The 20,297-nt window shown below is 37.3% G+C and overlaps 1 protein-coding gene across 1 annotated transcript in view; it reads left to right on the forward strand.

The window, feature by feature from the left end:
- Positions 1-20,297, forward strand: part of MEIKIN (meiotic kinetochore factor) — an 88,947-nt gene that overhangs the window by 28,456 nt on the left and 40,194 nt on the right. The window contains 2 exon segments of the mRNA XM_087862312.1: positions 11,369-11,433; positions 15,722-15,792. Of these exon segments, the coding sequence (XP_087718438.1) occupies positions 11,369-11,433; positions 15,722-15,792 (136 nt within the window).

The following is a 20,297-nucleotide window of genomic DNA, read 5'->3' on the forward strand; positions in this document are numbered from 1 at the left end:
ATTGTAATGAATGAAATTGATTAAACATAAAATTTTTTTCTTCATCAAGTCCACATTCTAGTTGGAAGAGGTGGACAATAAAGTGAGTAAATTTATACTGTTTTATGTGGTAATGAATGCTATAGAGAAAAAGTAAGGTGGGGGTGAGAGAGTATTGGAATGGAGGTTCACTGTTTTAAGTAGTATCATCAGAGAAGTTGAAACTGAAATTTGAGCAGAGAACTAAAGAAGGAGACAGAGCAAAATGTGTGCCTCACAGGAGAGAAGGGTATTCCAGGTGGAGGGAATAGTTGGAGCAAGGCACCGAAGCAAGAAGGCCTGGGTTCCAGGAGTGGAGTGTGGGAGGAGGAGAAGGGAGAGGAAGTGAAAGAAGAAGCAGAGGCCATATCACATAAGACATTGTAGGTGAATATGAGTGGATTGGAAAGCCTTTGAAAGGTTTAGAAGGGTGACATGATATAACTTAGCTTTTAAAAGAATCACCCTGGCTACTGTGTTGAGAATAGATTATGAAAAGACAAGGAATTAGGGAGATTATAGTTAGGAGACTATTGTCGTAATCTAAGCAAGAGTTATTACTAAGAGTAATAAGAGTAAAGGTAAAGGTAGAGAGGTCAGATTTTGCATATATTCTGAAAGCTGAACTAACAGGAGGGACTGTTATTCATTGATGGACTGAATGGTAGAATATTAAAGTAATCAAGACTGACTCCATGGTTTTGGCTTGACCAACTAGAAGGATGGTGTTGCCATTTATTAAAATGGGAGAGACTGAGGAAAAACATTGCTGGGCAAAAATCAAGAATTTGGTTTAGGGCATATAGACTGAGGGGTAAGTCATATGTGAGAGAGACAGTATCTAAATTGAAGGAGGTGGTAATAGTCTGGATCATGAATGGCCTTAAGGACCGGGATTTCTATTTTCTCTTGAATGTGATGGGATTCTCTGAAAGATTTTCAGTAGGATTGTAAAATATAACAAAAATATTAAACATTTTAATATTCAAAGTTTGAAGGAATTTGCAAAAAATTCATACAAGTTTAAAAACAAAGTCAGGAGACATCATAAAGAAAATGAAAAGACAATCCATAGATTGGGATAAAATATTTGCAGGTTATATATCTGATAAGGGACTTGTATCTGGAATATATAAAGAATTCTTAACAACTCACGATAAAAGGAAAAAATAACTCAATTTAAAAATGAGCAAAGGAGGGGCGCCTGGGTGGCACAGCGGTTAAGCGTCTGCCTTCGGCTCAGGGCGTGATCCCGGCGTTATGGGATCGAGCCCCACATCAGGCTCCTCCGCTATGAACCTGCTTCTTCCTCTCCCACTCCCCCTGCTTGTGTTCCCTCTCTCGCTGGCTGTCTCTATCTCTGTCAAATAAATAAACAAAATCTTTAAAAAAAAAAAATGAGCAAAGGATCCAAACAAGCATTTCTCGATAGAAGATATATAAATGGCTGATAAGCACATGAAAAGATGCTCGGTATCATTATCCATTAGGGAAATGCAAGTCAACTTGAATGAGAATCCCTTCATACCCAGTAGGATGGCTATAATTAAAAATACTGATAACAACTATTATGTTGAATATAGAAAAATTGGAACTCTCATACATTGCTGGTGGAAATTTAAAATGGTAAAGATGCTTTGGAAAATAGTTTGGAAGTCCCTCAAAATGTTACATGTGATCCAGCAATCCTCTCCTAGTTGTGCATACCTGAGAAAAATGGAAACACCTGTTCACACAAAAATTTGTGCATGAATGTTCACAGAAACTTTATTCATAATAGCCAAAAAAGTAGGAACAGTCCACATGTCTATCTGCTAATGAATGGACAAATAAAATATGGTATATCCATATGGAATATTATTCAATAATAAAAAATGAAATTCTGATATATGCTACAACATGGATGAACCCTGGACATAATCTAAGTGAAAGAAGCCAGTCATATAAGATCACATATTTTATGGTTACATTCATATGAGGTATCCAGAATAGACAAATCTGTATAGACAGAAAGCAGATTAGTGATTGCTTAAGACTAGGGGGTTTGGGAAGAAATAGGGACTGACTGATTCATGGGTACAGGGTTTCTTTTTGGGGTGATGAAAATGTTCTAAAATTAATTGCGATGACAGTTGCACAACTCTCTGAATATATTAAAGACCGTTGAATATACACTCTAACTGGGTGAATTATGTGATATGTGAATTACACCAATAAAACTGTAAAAAAAAATTAAAACTAAGGAAACCAAGGAAATATAATTTTTAATAGAAAATACAGGTAGGAAAGATAATAGCCCCAAAATAAATAAGCTGTAAGAGTTGAGTCAGATGATTTAATCGAACCATATTTTGGCTCTCAGGTTTTGAGATACAGGGAAAAGGTCTATAGCTATTCGATAGATTTTATGTCTGTCAAATAATCATGTACAACTCTTACTGTCTTATAAGTTGATTTTTTAATCAAAATTAAATAGTAGATGATACAATGTTATCTTCCTTGGTGGGGATTTATGGTTTAGGTATTCTCTGCTGATGAGTTTGAGGGGATGAGGATTGCTATACTTTTGAGTGTAGATCTTTGTAGAACTTTTACGTTACCTGACCAAAATTCTTGCTTATTCCACCCCTTCACAGACAGATGCATGATAATATTTCTGTCTTAGAATAATCACTTTTGCAACAACAACAAAAAAAGATGGATTAGAAAGAGTGATTAGATTGAAGGAATGTCTATTGTAGCATTTCAAGTGAGGTGTAATTAGGACCTGAACTTTATTGGCAAGGACAGCAAAAAGGGAAAATTTCAGAACAATTCAGAAGGGATAATCAATAATTTTTAATGTTTGGTTGGTTAAGGGAGGAAAGTGGAGACCAACTTGGATAAATGATGACTAACTTGTTGGAAGAAGGAACACAAATAGAAAAGCAAGAGTGAGTTGGGGTGACAGATAATTTTAGTTTGGAAAACACTGAAATACCTACAACACTTTGAAGTGGATATCAGGCAAGTAGTTGTATATTCCAGCCTAGTTAGCGAGGGAAAGATTCTGGGCTGAAGGGATAGATGTCACTCTAGGAAGTTGTGTAGAGTGAGAAAATAGCATTATTGTGAAAGGCTCCTTACAAATATGCTTGTATCTAAGTGGTAAAAAATTTCTGAAGAAAAGGGAATCTTTTACAGGCATACTTCGTTTTTTTGTACTTCATTTTGTTGTGCTTAATCGATTTTGTGTTTTTTACAAATTGAAGGTGAGCAACAGTAAAAATTCTGAAGATAAATTATTAATGTTACCAGAGAGAAATGATGATTTATGATTTTTAAACCCCTTTCACAATTTGCAATGGAATATATTCTTAGGAAGGAAAGAGAGATGTGTGGATAGTAATGATACCATTTTTGAACACCTGTTAACTATTAGATCTTTTTAGTATTTATTTATTTATTTTTATTATGTTCAGATAGCCACTGTATAGTACATCATTACAACTATTATATATTTTGGCATTCTCTTTAATTAAGTACGCATTCACGAAGTTAAAATCCTATAACTTTAACATAGTACCTAATAAAGAAAGGTGGTTTTGTTTATATTGCTGAAAGATAGGTGTGTACCCAGTTCAATGAGCGTTGCCTTTATATTGCATGGAGTAAATGTAATACAGTGCTTGATTATGTGTATCTGATCTTATTTTCTGTCCCACTTAAATGTTGCCCTATCTTTATTTTTAAAAATTTTTTATTATATGATGATCACCATACAGTACATCCTTAGTTTTTGATGTAGTGTTCCATGATTCATTGTTTGTGTATAACACCCAGTGCACCATGCAATACGTGCCCTCCTTAATACCCATCATCAGCCTAGCCCAATCCCCCACCCCCTCCCCTCTGAAACCCTCAGTTTGTTTCCCAGAGTCCATAGTCTCTCGTGGTTCATTCACCCTTCTCTTTACCCCCCCCCTTCATTCTTCCCTTCCTTCTCCTACCGATCTCCCTGCTATCTTTAAAAAATAAAATGTACCACTTGGATATGCAGAGAAAATACAGCTTTCTTCCTTTCTTTCTTTCTTTCTTTCTTTCTTTCTCTTTCTTTCTTTCTTTCTTTCTTTCTTTCTTTCTTTCTTTCTTTCTTTCTTTCTTTCTTTTTTTTAAAGTATGTATGTATTTATTTTTAAAGATTTATTTACTTACAGAGAGAGAGCTCAAGCAAGGGGAGGAGTAGAGGGAGAGGGAGACAAGGGGACTTCCCTCTAAACAGGGAGCCTGACGTGGGGCTCAATCCCAGGACCCTGAGATCATGACCAAAATCAAGAGTAGGAAGCTTAACGGACTGAGCCATCCAGGCGCCCTTAAAGGTTTTATTTAAATTCCAGTTAGTGAACATGGAGTATAATATTAGTTTCACGTGGAATGATTTATTTATTTATTTATTTATTTATTTATTTATTTATTTATTTATTTACGTTATATTAGTTTTATTTATTTATTTTTTAGTTTTTAATTTAAATTTTTATTTTTTTGATCTGAAGTTCGATGATTCATTAGTTGCGTATAACACCCAGTGCACCATGCAATACGTGCCCTCCTTACTACCCATCACCAGCCTATCCCATTCCCCACCCCCTCTGAAGCCCTCAGTTTGTTTCTCAGAGTCCATAGTCTCTCATGCTTCATTCCCCCTTCTGATTACCCCCCCTTTCTTTATCCCTTTCTTCTCCTACCAATCTTCCTAGTTCTTATGTTCCATAGATGAGAGAAACCATATGATAATTGTCTTTCTCTGCTTGACTTATTTTGCTTAGCATTATCTCCTCCAGTCCCGTCCATGTTGCAGCAAATGTTGAGAAATCGTTCTTTTTGATGGCTGAGTAATATTCCATTGTATATATGGACCATATCTTCTTAATCCAGTCATCTGTTGAAGGGCATCTCGGCTCCTTCCGTGATTTAGCTATTGTGGACAATGCTGCTATGAACATTGGGGTGCATATGGCCCTTCTCTTCACTACGTCTGTATCTTTGGGGTAAATACCCAGTAGTGCAATGGCTGGGTCATAGGGTAGCTCAATTTTTAACTTTTTAAGGGACCTCCACACTGTTTTCCAAAGTGGCTGTACCAACTTGCATTCCCACCAACAATGTAGGAGGGATCCCCTTTCTCCACATCCTTTCCAACAATTGTTGTTTCTTGCCTTGTCAATTTTTGCCATTCTGACTGGCCTAAGGTGGTATCTTAGTGTGGTTTTGATTTGATTTTCCCTGATGGCTAATGATTTTGAACATTTTTCATGTGTCTGTTAGCCATTTGTATGTCTTCTTTGGAAAAGTGTCTGTTCATATCTTCTGCCCATTTTTTGATTTGTTTATTTGTTTCTTGTGTATTGAGTTTGAGAAGTTCTTTGTAGATCTAGGATACCAGTCTTTTATCTGTAGTATCATTTGCAAATATCTTCTCCCATTCCGTGGGCTGCCTCTTAGTTTTTTTGACTGTTTCCTTGAAGCTTTTTATCTTGATGAAGTCCCACAAGTTCATTTTTTCTTTTGTTTCTCTTGCCTTTGGAGATGTGTCATGAGAAAGGTTGCTGTGGCCGATGTCTTATTTTTAAAATTAACTGACTTCAGCTTCTCATAGGCTCACCTCCCCTTTCTCTCCTATTTAGCTGGGAAATGATGAGTTAAACTTATTAATGCCATCCATTTACTTCCAGTTAAAAGTCTCTTTTGGGTGAATGCTGAAACTTACAGATTTTTCTCCCCATTCCATATTCCTAAGGATGGCATAAAAGTAGATTATCACACTTCTTGGTTTGCTTGGGACAGTCTTAGTATGTGTCTATTGTTTTGACATAAATTTTAGTAGAACTCCCTTTTACTCTCAGGAAGGTGCCAGTTTGGATAAATGGTCACCCTAAATATAGGTGTATAGACATAGGAGCAAGCAGAGCTGGGGGAGGGGTAAAGCTGGGGCTTTGAGGTTGTCTGGGATCCACAAGTTGTCTCCGGACTTATACTAAGTTATGCTGCAGGTTTTAAGACTGGTTCTATACCTGGGCTGGACTCTGCTGATAAAGTCTTTGGTGAACTTACAGCCTTATTTAGGGTCTGAGATCTTCTATTGCTGATAATTTTCTTACCTTACCTTTGCTACCCAAAACTCCTTGAGTGTCATTGAAGTCCTCCATCCAGATTTTGACTTGATTGCCTTTCTGCAACGTTTGCGGTAGAGTCACCAGCCACAGCAGCCCTATGTCAGGTATTTTGGTTCTAAATTGAACACCTTCTGCATTGCCCTTGGTATTTGGAACCTTGGGAACTCATTCACAATCTACAGGAATTAAGGGACTCTCAAGGAGGGCTAACTGAGGTCTCTTCTCTGACTGAATAGTTTGATATTGAGCTTCTACCCCTTGTGGTTGTCTCCACCTAGAGTGAGTTTGGCACATGCCCCTTCTGCTTTTGGCTTTCTCTTCTAATGTCATATTCATACTTAGTACTCCCACCTCCAGATTTAGGGCTTGATGGAGAGAAGTCAGTTCCCACTGTCAAACTGCTTATTTCCCAAGGCTCTGTCCCCTTTTTCTTTTTTTTTAAATAATATTTTTTATTATATTATGTTAGTCACCATACAGTACATCCCTAGTTTCTGATGTAAAGTTCCATGATTCATTACTTGTGTATAACACCCAGTGCACCATGCAATACGTGCCCTCCTTACTACCCATCACCAGCCTATCCCATTCCCCCACCCCCCTCCCCTCTGAAGCCCTCAGTTTGTTTCTCACAGTCCATAGTCTCTCATGGTTCATTCCCCCTTCTGTTTACCCCCCCCTTTCTTCTTCCCTTTCTTCTCCTACCGATCTTCCTACTTCTTATGTTCCATAAATGAATGAAACCATATGATAATTGTCTTTCTCTGCTTGACTTATTTCGCTTAACATTATCTCCTCCAGTCCTGTCCATGTTGCAGCAAATGTTGAGAAATCGTTCTTTTTGATGGCTGAGTAATATTCCATTGTATATATGGACCACATCTTCTTAATCCAGTCATCTGATTAATTATGAAGAGATTGAAGTAGTGATCAAAAACCTCCCAAAAAACAAGAGTTCAGGGCCTGACGGATTCCCCCGGGAATTCTACCAAACATTCAAAGAAGAAATAATACCTATTCTCCTGAAGCTGTTTCAAAAAATAGAAACAAAAGGAAAACTACCAAACTCATTCTATGAGGCCAGTATTACCTTGATCCCCAAACCAGGCAAAGACCCCATCAAAAAGGAGAATTACAGACCGATATCCATGATGAATATGGACACCAAAATTCTCAACAAGATCCTAGCTAATAGGATCCAACAGTACATTAAAAGGATTATCCATAGTGACCAAGTGGGATTCATCCCTGGAGTGCAAGAGTGGTTCAACATTCGCAAATCGATCAGTGTAATAGATCATATCAACAAGAAAAGAGTCAAGAACCATATGATCCTCTCAATTGATGCAGAAAAAGTGTTTGACAAAATACAGCATCCTTTCCTGATTAAAACCCTTCAGAGTGTAGGGATAGAGGGTACATTCTTCAATTTCATAAAAACCATCTATGAAAAGCCTACAGCGAATATCATTCTCAATGGGGACAAACTGGAAGCCTTTCCCTTAAGATCAGGAACACGACAAGGATGCCCACTCTCGCCATTATTAGTCAACATAGTGCTAGAAGTCCTTGCAACAGCAATCAGACAACAAAAAAGGGATAAAAGGTATCCAAATTGGCAAAGAAGAAACCCTTTTTCTTAGCAGTAATCCTCTAGGCTGGAAGGCATGGAGCAGGAATCTATCTCTGATCACATCCTGAATTTTTTCTACATTCTGTAGCTAAAAGTAAAACTCTGTGGTTTCATCTATGTATGTTAAAAGGAACTTGAGGAATGTAGCAGAATATTAAATGTGGCTTTCAGGTAGTCTTAAAGTTTGAACAGTAACCTCAATAGATGAAAACAAAATAAAATGACAGTTACCCCATTTCCATCAGTGTAGATTTACCTATGTACAATTTGTAGAATGTGGGGTCAAAACCCAATTCTTCATGCATTTGCCCATCAGCAATCCCCAAACTATTTGAGAAAAAGCTAAGAGTGCGCTGAAGGGATGAAATCACCAAAAACATATGTCTCTGATAAGAGTTATTGGTGTTATATGCAAGGAGAGGGGTAGGCTTATTCCTTCACCTCAACAAAAGAGAAGAAGCTCTGAGAGAACCATTTGAAAAGTTCTCTTTTCATATGTCCCCTAGAACTTGGTTTCTGACTCACCCCTGAAAAGTCTAAAGGCAAGAGGGTCTGTTAACAGTCTGTTAGATGCCTTGGAATGGCAGGATAAAGAGGAAGCTAGATGCACTTTCAGAGTTGGGCACAACAAAGATTTGTGCATAATGCCTATAGGTCAGATAAACATTCCACAGAAGAGGGTCAGTTGTGGATCATCTTGGAAAGGATCATGCCCAGTACGACTTCCTGAAAAGGACAAGGTAAACTCAATTGAAAGCGGCTGAAAGTTCTATCATCAAATGCAAAAGTGGAGGAGATCATAAATAGCAGCAAGTGAGAGAGCCCCAAGTGTAGGGAAATCTTATCACTGAGTCCTTCAAAAATACTTCAGGTTTGAAAGAGTCAGCATTTGGTTGTCTGTCAGACCCAGAGGATATCAATGGCATGTTATAAATAGTGTCAATCAAAGTCAAGAAAGACCTTTCTGTCCCTTTCTACAACTCCTTCCACCTACTCCAATGCCAGAGGACCCCAAAGAGTAGCTACCAAATGGGGGATTTTTAAAAGAACAAGAAATATAGAAGAAACCAACCATGGTTGATTTCCTCAGTGCAGGTTTTCAGTCTAATTCTGTCCTAAGTTGGGAAAAGGAAGAAATATAAATCAGATAATAAGAATTTGGGGGGCGTCTGGGTGGCTCAGTCGTTAAGCATCTGCCTTCGGCTCAGGGTGTGATCCCGGCGTTATGGGATCGAGCCCCACATCAGGCTCCTCCGCTGGGAGCCTGCTTCTTCCTCTCCCACTCCCCCTGCTTATGTTCCCTCTCTCGCTGGCTGTCTCTCTGTGTCAAATAAATAAATAAAATCTTTAAAAAAAAATAAGAGTTTGGTGTTGTGATATTACACTGGGCTTTTTATTACCCCAAAATGACTGTTTTATACAAGAGAACACCACAAAAACAATGGACTACACCTGAAAGTTCGTCCAGGGGCAAGAAAGTACTATTTTTGACAGGATTAATTAAAGAGGAAATAGGATAGAATAACATTGTTTTTTTTCTCTTCTTCATTATTTTCTCTTTTTTAAATTAACATAATGTATTATTGGTTTCAGGAGTACAGGTCTGTGATTCGTCAGTCTTATATAATACACACTACTCATTACAACACATACCCTCCCCAGTGTCCATCACTCAGGTACTCCATCCCTCCACTCCCTTCCCCTCCCCTCCAGCAACCCTCAGTTTGTTTCTATGATTAAGAGTCTCTTATGGTTTGTCTCCCTCTCTGGTTTCATCTTGTTTCATTTTTTCCCTCTCTTCCCCTATGATCCTCTGCCTTGTTTTTTAAATTCCACATATCAGTGAGATCATACGATAATTGCCTTTCTCTGATTGACTTATTTCGCTTAGCACAATACACTCTAGTTCCATCGACATCTTTGCAAATGGCAAGATTTCATTTTTGATGGTTGCATAATACTCTAGTGTGTGTGTGTGTGTGTGTGTGTGTGTGTGTGTGTATGTGTGTGTGTGTGTGTACACACCACATCTTCTTTATCTATTCATCTGTTGATGGACATCTGGGCTCCTTCCATAGTTTGGCTATTGTGGACATTGCTACTATAAACATTGGGGTGCAGGTGCCCCTTCAGATCATTACATTAGTATCTTTAGGGTAAATACCCAGTAATGCAATTGCTGGGTTATAGGGTAGCTCTATTTTCAACTTTTTGAGGAACTTCCATACTGTTTTCCAGAGTGGCTGCACCAGCTTGCGTTCCCACCAACACTGTAGAAGGGTTCCCCTTTCTCTGCATCCTCGCCAATATCTGTCATTTCTTGACATGTTAATTTTAGCTATTCTAACTGGTGCGAGGTGGTATCTCACTGTGGTTTTGATTTGTATTTCCCTGATGCCAAGTGATGTGGAGCATTTTTTCATGTGTCTGTTGGCCATTCGGATGTCTTCTTTGGAGAAATGTCTGTTCATGTCCTCTGCCCATTTCTTGATTGGATTATTTGTTCTTTGGGTGTTGAGTTTGATAAAGTCTTTATAGATTTTGGATACTAGCCCTTTATCTGATATGTCATTTGCAAATATCTTCTCCGATTCGGTCAGTTGTCTTTTGGTTTTGTCAACTGTTTCCCTTGCTGTGCAAAAACTTTTTATCTTGATGAATTCCCGATAGTTCGTTTTTTGCCTTTGTTTCCCTTGCCTAAAATTGTTTTTTTTTTTGCCTACTGAATTCAGTTGTTCAATAAACCAGCAATGGGAATTTAGAAAATCATCATCTCACATTTGGTTTTCAACTCCATTGTCTTGCTAGGGATGCAGCACTCCCATTTTGGTGGTCAAAGCCTGAGCTTTGATCCTTTGGTGTTCCTCTTGTAATCCTCTCATATGCATTTCAGTAGAATTGAGGGTGGTGTCATTTGTAAAAGAGAAAAGGATAGGGGTGCCTGGGTGACTCAGTAGGTTAAACAGTTAAGGTCAGGTCATGATCCCAGTGTCCTGGGACTGAGCAGGGAGTCTGCTCACCTCTTCCTCTGCCCCTCCCCGCCACTTGTGTTCAAGCTCTCTATCTCTCAAATAAGTAAACAAACAAACAAACAAACAAACAAATAAATAAAATCTTTAAAAAAAGAGAGAAAAAAGGATTTAATTCTTAGAAAGTATTATTTCTCATGTTACTTGAGATCATTACCACAAGAACCCTAGGGAAAAAGATTGCCATTCTTTTTGTATAAATGAGGGAACCAAGAATCAAGACAGGTTAACTAACTTTTCCAAGGCCACTCAAGTGTGAGTAGCAGAACTGGGCTTTAAACCCAGGTCTGTCTGATTCTAAACACTATACCTTGTCCTCTATATGTATTGTCTCACACTGAAAAATGTATAAATATATTGCCTTTTATTATTAAACTATTTGTTCATATATATGGGAACATTTTTTAAACCAGTTATATTTTTTCTACAGGGTATTTGATGTAAATATAAATGTTATTATTTTAAGTATTATTTGAGGGTTCTCAAGAGTTAACTGAAAGATTACGAGAATAACCATTAATTTGTTCTTATTATAGAGTGACGGCATTAGTAGACCAAAACATTTCTCCAAAACCAAAGAGCACTTCACATTCAGAATCAGGTAATAAATAGTGAAACTAATCATTTTCATAATTCTGTATTTCTTTATTTTTGTGACAGTGCAGCATATTTTGAGAAAATTGGTAGCCAAGGAAACTGAGTGCTTTTTAGTTTGGTTGTATTTTAAGAAATGAAGATATGTGAAGTTACACTGTGAATCTTAACTATCCCTATAATTAATTCATTCATTTCATAAGCATTTACTGAGTATGTACTCTGTATTAGGCATTGCTATATATACCAGTGAGGAGTGATATAAAGTCCTTGCCTCCTAAGTTTTAGTCATAGGAACAGAAGATAATCAATAAACAGATATATTGGAATTATGTATGATGATTGAAAATAAAAATCAGCATAGTATCTTGCATTATAGATACTCTATGATTTAGTTTATTATTAGGATAAACTTAGCTGAACATTTCCAACCTTATTATTACATGCTATATCTCAGATTGCTATTTTTATTTCCTAAATCAAGTTTTATAGCATCTGTTTTTGGGTAAACTTGAAGAATGGCTGGTTTTTTACATAATCTTCACTTTAAGAAATGCTCTTAATGAGTATTTTCTACATGCCAGGTTTTATGTTAGGAGTTATGGGTATAAAAATAATTAAAATAGTTGCTGTTCTGAGGGAAATTAATCAAGTGATAAAAACGAAACTTGGAAAAGCACACATCTTTTAAAGGAGTGGTTAGCATCTAATACCCTGGGGGGTGAACATTAGCAGGGGGATTTGTTTTATAGATACAAGAGTAAGGGCATTTATGAACAAGAGAAAAGAGATTATGAAAGGGAAATTGGTAAGAGTACCAAAAACAATCATGATTTTACTTAGGTCTTGCCCAATGAAAAGTTTTGCTTTGGCTGTAGAAAATGTTTTTTATAAGGCCTGGTAGTAAGGGAGAATAGTGATTCTGGAATTATGTATGCTTTTGTATTCTTACTTTTATGTGGTTGATTGACTTGAAATTTAAAATTAAATCACATCTTGCTCAAGAGGTATTTTTTACTTCCTTAATTCAACAAATCCATCTTTGTTCCAATTGTATGTCATGTTTTTTACTCAATGTTAGAAAATAGTCTTATCATGGAGACAAACAAGAAATTATTTCTCAGGTAACTCCTGCTCCTTTGCTATCTTATCTACCACTATTAGTGATTAAATGTGGGAGTTCTTCAAGGCTAGTTCTTATATTTTAATCTTTTAAAAATTTACCCCCTGATATGTATAGGTATCCTATAAAAAGTAGGGTTTCCAAGTTTTCTCTCATTAAAGACTCTTCTCTGAGGCTAGGACCCTTATATGCAGGTGCCTTCTAAACATCTCCCTTAGATATTTCAGAGACACCTCATCACACCATTCAATAATTCCATTCATTCAACAAATATTTATTAATCACCTACAGTGTAACACGAAGTATTTTAGTTGCTGGGGAACATGACAGAGTCCTTGCCCTAACAGAGCTATGTTATAGTAGAGGAAGAAAGATAATAAACAGTTAAACAAGTAAATATACAACAATGTCAGGAATGAGAGTATCGAAAGAAAATAAAGCAGATAAAAACAGAGTGTGACTACGGATGCTATTTTAGATAAGGTAATAGGATAGGCCTTTCTGAGGAGATTACATTTGTACAGAGCTTGAATGAAGTGCAGGAGTGGGTCATATGAAAACCTGTGACAGAGCATGCTTAGCAAAGGGAGCAAGAGAAAAGGCCAGGAGATGGGAATGAGCTCTGCATGTTTGAAGAATAGGAAAGAGGTTAGAACGACTGGAGGAAAATGAGTAAAAAAAAAAAAAAAAAAAAAAGAATGACTTCAATTGTGTTAAGGGTATAATCAAATGGTATAATGTAGAGTCTTCTACGCCATCATAAGAAGTAGGGATTTTATTCTTAATGTTCCAAGAAACACATCTTAGAGTAAAGGGATGACATAATTAGATATGTATTTTGAATTATCACTCTGGCTACCATGTGGAGAATAGACTAAGATGGCAAGTGGAAGCAAAGAGACCCTTTGTGGTGGTCAGATAGTGATGTATGAAACTAAAGTGGGAGCAGTGGTCTGATTCAGAATATATTTTAAAGCAGAATTTTCTGATGAGGCTGGATGTTGGATAAGAGAGAAAAGTAGAAGATAAGGATGAGTCTAAAATTGTTGGTTTAAGCAAGTGAATGAATAATGGTATCATTTCTTGAGACGGGAGCATCAGAGGACAGAGCAAGTTGGGAGACTGATTAAGAGAATTTGGTTTCTACATTAGATTTGATTTGTCTACTCATGTACTTAATGTTTCATGCAGACACAAACATGTATGTATTGTGTAATTCTGTATATATGAAGTTCAAGAACAGGCAAGAGTGTTTTAGGTAGTAGAAGTAAGAATAGTGGTAGTCTTTGGAAAGAGAGTCCTGACTGGGAAAGAACATATAGGAAACTTCTGGGGTGTTGGAAATATTTTATATCTTGATTTGGGTGGTAACTATATCAGTGAATACATATACATTTAAGATTTGTGCCCATTACTGTGTATGTGGAGTGCTTCAATAAAATTTTAAAACATTGAGAGGCTTATTAGCCTTCAAATAGAGATGTCATGAAAGCAGTTTGTGACATGAAGCCTGGAGTTTAGGGCAGAAACTGGAGCTGTAAATAAATATCTAGAGTCAAGAATATAGATGTTTTAAAGCCATAGGATTAGATGAGCTCACCTAGGAAGTGGAAGAGAAAACAAACATGCAAAAAGAATGTAAATGGAACACTCCAACATTTAGAAGTAACTGTAACATAAGTTACCAAGACATTAAAAAAAGCGAACATTGAGAACTGAAAATTGTCACGACCAAGACCTAACCTGGACTTCTACCAGTGTCCTCCATCTTAGTTAGCAAATGTAGCTTAGCAGACCAGAAGCATGAGATCATCCTTGACACCTTCCTCTTTGTTACTTCCCTTGCTTCATCTATTACCAAATCTTGGTACCAATTTCATCTCTTACTAAACTCTCAAACCTACTACTTCCCTCTACCTTAGGAGATGAAGAAGAGTGGAGTGAGTAGTCTCAAGGGTTGCCAAATTTAGCAAATAAAGATACAGAATGCTCAGTTAAATTTGAATTCATATAAACAGCAAATAATTTTTAATATAATTATGTCATAAATATTGTACATGCTTGTACTAGTACACAGTAAACACTTCTACTAAAAAATTATTTGTTTATCTGAAATTCAAATTTAAGTGGGTATCCTGTATTGTATCTAGCACCCTTTTAGCCTCTGCAGTGAGGCTGGGAATATAGAATTATACAGGCAGTGATCATAAAAACCAGGATTTTATATGCCGAGTTAAGAAGCTTGAGTTTTAACTTGAGTACAATGGAAAGCCTTGGAAGAGTTTTAAGCAGATGATATTAAACTTGTGTTTTAGGTTCATTAGGTGGGCAGTGGACTGCAGAGGAAGCTGAATTGAAAAGCTATTGAAATAATTCAAGGGGAAATCTTGTATTGACTTAAAGCAAGGTACTAGTGTTAAGAATAAAAGCCAAATGTGCAATACTCAGTAACATTGGCACATAGCAGACTAGATATTTGTTGCCTTGAATTGAGCCTGGAGAGTGAAAAAAAGGGAAGAGTCAGGACTGAAGAGGATCCATAAAAGGGGCCAGAGGGAAAATATTCATGTTTGTTTATTGTACTGATGTCCAGTAAGGTAGGACAGGAAAGGTTTCTGTTCATAAAGGTGGGACCTGAAGCTAGATTGCTGTGGGTTTGGAAGTGAACAGGAGGAGAGGAAGTTATGTGAGTATATGTGGACAGCTCTTTGAAGAAACATGCCCATGGAGAAGAGGAGAGAAAGGAAGTAGCAGGAAGGAGTATGGGGTACAGATAAAGTTTTTGATAAAATCAAAGAGTCCTGATTATATTTTAAATACTAATAGAAAATTTGCAGTAAAAAGGGAGAGACTGAAAATACAGGAGAGTGGAAATGGAAGGATAATAAATGAAGAAATTTAATTACATGCAACCTTCTGTACTAAATGAAAAGTAAATATTTTACATAGAACTTATTTACTCCTATGAAACATGGAGCTCTTCAAATAAAGCTCCATCTGTAGTAAGTCAGGTTATTCAACATATATTAAGCTTTTCCTCTAGAACTATTTCAAAGACATAGTCATTAAAATCAGGGTGTGTTTTTTTCCCCAAATTTGAGTTCTACTTTCTGTACATACAGTTAGTGAGAGGTTAAATAATTAAAATATTGAAGCATCTTTTTCTTTACAGATAATGCAACTTGTGAAGTTTTACTTGCTGAGCAAACTTACCCTTCAGCCCCTGAAAAAACAAAGAAAAAAGCAAGTGTTGAAGCAGAAAAACTACATAAATCATAAATTTCATTAATATAGGACATATTCTTAATAGTTTTATAGGAATTATTTTTCAGCTATTTAAGTCAATAATTTCGGTTTTTGAATTTGGTAATTAGATTACATTACTGTAATATGAATGTATATAAGTTTAATGAAAGAGAATTAAAGTTTACAGTTTTTCCAAATTCCTTTTGGATAGTTGGATGTCTATTAAACATTAATTTAAATAAAAATAAAACATTTGCAGTGTAGCCAGAGCAGTATTTTCTGCTGAGGAGTACATTAGGCCTAGAATCTATAGGTCTTTGGGGAGAAATTTGAGACAGGAGCTACACTTTGAGTGATTATTCAATGGTAAGCATTATTCTAAGCACTTTTAAAAATTATATCTTTTCCTTATAGTATACCTATGAGGTGAGTTTTTTGTTTGTTTTGCTTTGTTTTCACCTATTTTATAGCTAAGAAAAATGATGTTTAGTTATTAATTTGTGGCAGGTCTTTCTGGATCTTAAGTCTGTATTCTTTCCACTACACTTTACTGTCATTGTATACATTGGGTAAAAAGTTGGAAAAGGGCAAGAGTCTCAGTAGGAAGATTCCTTAGTATGAAGTTACATATCCTTTAGATGCAAGATTGTGGTGGCCTTGACGAGGATATTTTGTAAGAGAGATGGGAAATATGCATGGATTCAAGATAATTTTCCCTGTAGAGATCATGAATTGGAGGTAGAAGATGAAGGAGTGAGGTGTCAAAAAAGACTTCTAGGTTTCTGTCCTAAGCAGCTTTGGTGGACAAAGGTGCTCTTTTTTTTTTTTTAAAGATTTTATTTATTTATTCAACAGGATAGAGACAGCCAGCGAGAGAGGGAACACAAGCAGGGGGAGTGGGAGAGGAAGAAGCAGGCTCATAGCAGAGGAGCCTGATGTGGGGCTCGATCCCATAACGCCGGGATCACGTCCTGAGCCGAAGGCAAACGCTTAACCGCTGTGCCACCCAGGTGCCCCGACAAAGGTGCTCTTTAGCATGATAGGAGAGGCAGGAGGTCTGAGGGTACGTGAAAATGAAAATGTTGTAAGGACCGTTGGCTATAAATCTGCAGGTTAGGAAAGCAGAAGATAAGTATACAGTGCTCTAGATAATTTTAAGTTTATAGAAATAGATGAAAGCACCTGAGAAAGAATGAGTTTCTATAGAGTGAGGAAGAGAAAAGGGTCCAGGATCATTCCTTGGAATACTCTATAGTCAGGTAGAAAAGCGTAGACAGAGAAAAGGAAGAAAATGAACAGAATATGGTATCATAGAAACCAAGAGACAAGAATATTTACTGCTAAAAGGAGGAGTGGTTAACAATCCTGAATGTTGCTTGAAATCCCAGCATTATAAAGAACTTTGCAAAATTGGAGGACTTCCAGTTTCTGCTCTAGAACGTAAGGAACTTAGAAGTCACCACTCTGGCCTAACAAGTAAAAACCTGAACAAAGGGGTCCCTGGGTGGTGCAGTCAGTTGAGTGTCTGACTTTTTGTTTCAGCTTTGGTGTTGGGATCATGGGATCAGGCCCCATGTTGGGCTCTGGGCTCTGTGCGGAGTCTGCTTGAGACTCTCTCTCCCTCTGCCTCTACCCCCCATGCTCACACTCTCTCTCTCTCTAAAATAAATGAATCTTTAAAAAAAAAAACTTGAACAAAGTTAAAAATTAACAAGTCTTTTTAGATATATCAGATAAATAAGGTCATAGGCCAAAGTGCTGCACTAATACTTGGAAAGATAGACAGGTGGATACAGAGAATCATGACTTATTGGAGCAAGAACGCTTGAACAGAAAGCTCCCTGACAACCAGTGCTAAGATGGGAAAACCAGTGCTGGCGTGATTGATCAGTTGTTAGATGCTCGGTGAGGACAATGCTGAGAGTTAAAAACTCAAGAGGGACAGTCATCAGGGGGCCTCCACACTTTTGTGAGTTTTTTCTTTCCTTTCTTTCTTTCTTTCTTTCTTTCTTTCTTTCTTTCTTTCTTTCTTTCTTTCTTTCTTTCTTTTTTTAATAATGATTTTTTATTATATTATGTTAGTCACCATACAGTACATCCCCGGTTTTCGATGTAAGGCTCGATGATTCATTAGTTGTGTATAACACCCAGTGCACCATGCAATATGTGCCCTCCTTACTACCCATCACCGGTCTATCCCATTCCCCCACCCCCCTCCCCTCTGAAGTCCTCAGTTTGTTTCTCATAGTCCATAGTCTCTCATGTTTCATTCCCCCTTCTGATTACCCCCCCTTTCTTTATCCCTTTCTTCCCCTACTGATCATTCTAGTTCTTATGTTCCATAGATGAGAGAAATCATATGATAGTTGTCTTTCTCTGCTTGACTTATTTCACTAAGCATTATCTCCTCCAGTGCCGTCCATGTTGTAGCAAATGTTGAGAACTCGTTCTTTCTGATTGCTGAGTAATATTCCATTGTATATATGGACCACAACTTCTTAATCCAGTCATCTGTTGAAGGGCATCTCGGCTCCTTCCACGATTTAGCTATTGTGGACATTGCTGCTATGAACATTGGGGTGCATATGGCCCTTCACTACGTCTGTATCTTTGGGGTAAACACCCAGTAGTGCAATGGCTGGATCATAGGGTAGCTCAATTTTTAACTTTTTAAGGGACCTCCACACTGTTTTCCAGAGTGGCTGTACCAACTTGCATTCCCACCAACAATGTAGGAGGGATCCCCTTTCTCCACATCCTCTCCAACAATTGTTGTTTCTTGCCTTGTCTATTTTTGCCATTCTAACTGGCGTAAGGTGGTATCTCAGTGTGGTTTTGATTTGAATTTCCTTGATGGCTAATGATTTTGAACATTTTTTCATGTGTCTGTTAGCCATTTGTATGTCTTCATTGGAAAAGTGTCTGTTCATATCTTCTGCCCATTTTTTGATTTGTTTATTTGTTTCTTGTGTATTGAGTTTGAGAAGTTCTTTGTAGATCTTGGATACCAGTCCTTTATCTGTAGTGTCATTTGCAAATATCTTCTCCCATTCCGTGGGCTGCCTCTTAGTTTTTCTGACTGTTTCCTTGGCTGTGCAGAAACTTTTAATCTTGATGAAGTCCCATAAATTCATTTTATCTTTTGTTTCTCTTGCCTTTGGGGATGTATCATGAAAAAGGTTGCTTTGGCCGATGTCGTAGAGGTTGCTGCCTATGTTCTCCTCTAGAATTCTGATGGATTCCTGTCTCACATCGAGGTCTTTCATCCATTTGGAGTTTATTTTTGTGTATGGTGTGAGATAGTGGTCAAGTTTCATTCTTTTGCATGTAGCTGTCCAATTTTCCCAGCACCATTTATTGAAGAGACTGTCTTTTTCCCACCGGATGTTTTTTCCTGCTTTATCAAATATTAGTTGCCCAAAGAGCTGAGGGTCCATTTCTGGGCTCTCTATTCTGTTCCATTGGTCTGTGTGTCTGTTTTTGTGCCAGTACCATGCTGTCTTTGTGATCACAGCTTTGTAGTACAGCTCGAAATCCGGCATTGTGATGCCCCCAGCTTTGTTTTTCCTTTTCAACAGTTCCTTGGAGATTCGGGGCCTTTTCTGGTTCCATACAAATTTAAGGACTATTTGTTCCAGTTCTTTGAAAAACGTTCTCGGTATTTTGATCGGGATAGCATTGAAAGTGTAGATTGCTCTGGGTAGCATGGACATTTTAACTATGTTAATTCTTCCGATCCATGAGCATGGAATATCTTTCCATCTTTTTATGTCTTCCTCAATGTCTTTTAAGAGTGATTTATAGTTTCTAGAATAAAGGTCCTTTACGTCTCTGGTTAAATTAATTCCAAGGTAACGTATGGTTTTTGGTGCTATTGTAAATGGGATGGATTCCCTAATTTCTCTTTCTTCGTTCTCGTTATTCGTGTACAGAAATGCAACTGATTTCTGAGCATTGATTTTGTATCCCGCCACGTTACTGAATTGCTCTATAACTTCTAATAGTTTGGGAGTGGCTTCTTTTGGGTTTTCCATATAGAGTATCATGTCATCTGCGAAGAGAGACATTTTGACTTCTTCTTTGCCGATTTGAATACCTTTGATCCCTTTTTGTTGTCTGATTGCTGTTGCAAGGACTTCTAGTACTATGTTGAATAATAGTGGCGAGAGTGGGCATCCTTGTCGTGTTCCTGATCTTAAGGGAAAGGCTTCCAGCTTTTCCCCATTGAGAATAATATTTGCAGTAGGCTTTTCATAGATGGCTTTTATGAGATTGAGAAATGTACCTTCTATTCCTACACTCTGAAGGGTTTTAATCAGGAAAGGATGCTGTATTTTGTCAAATGCTTTTTCGGCATCGATTGAGAGGATCATATGGTTCTTGAGTCTTTTCTTGTTGATATGATGTATCACGCTGATTGATTTGCGAATATTGAACCACGCTTGCATCCCAGGTATGAATCCCACTTGATCGTGGTGGATAATCCTTTTAATGAACTGTTG

The sequence above is a fragment of the Ursus americanus genome, chromosome 5, assembly GCF_024610735.1.
Source record: "Ursus americanus isolate L20-20 chromosome 5, mUrsAme1.1.p, whole genome shotgun sequence".
In the NCBI taxonomy this organism is placed as follows: Eukaryota; Metazoa; Chordata; class Mammalia; order Carnivora; family Ursidae; genus Ursus; species Ursus americanus.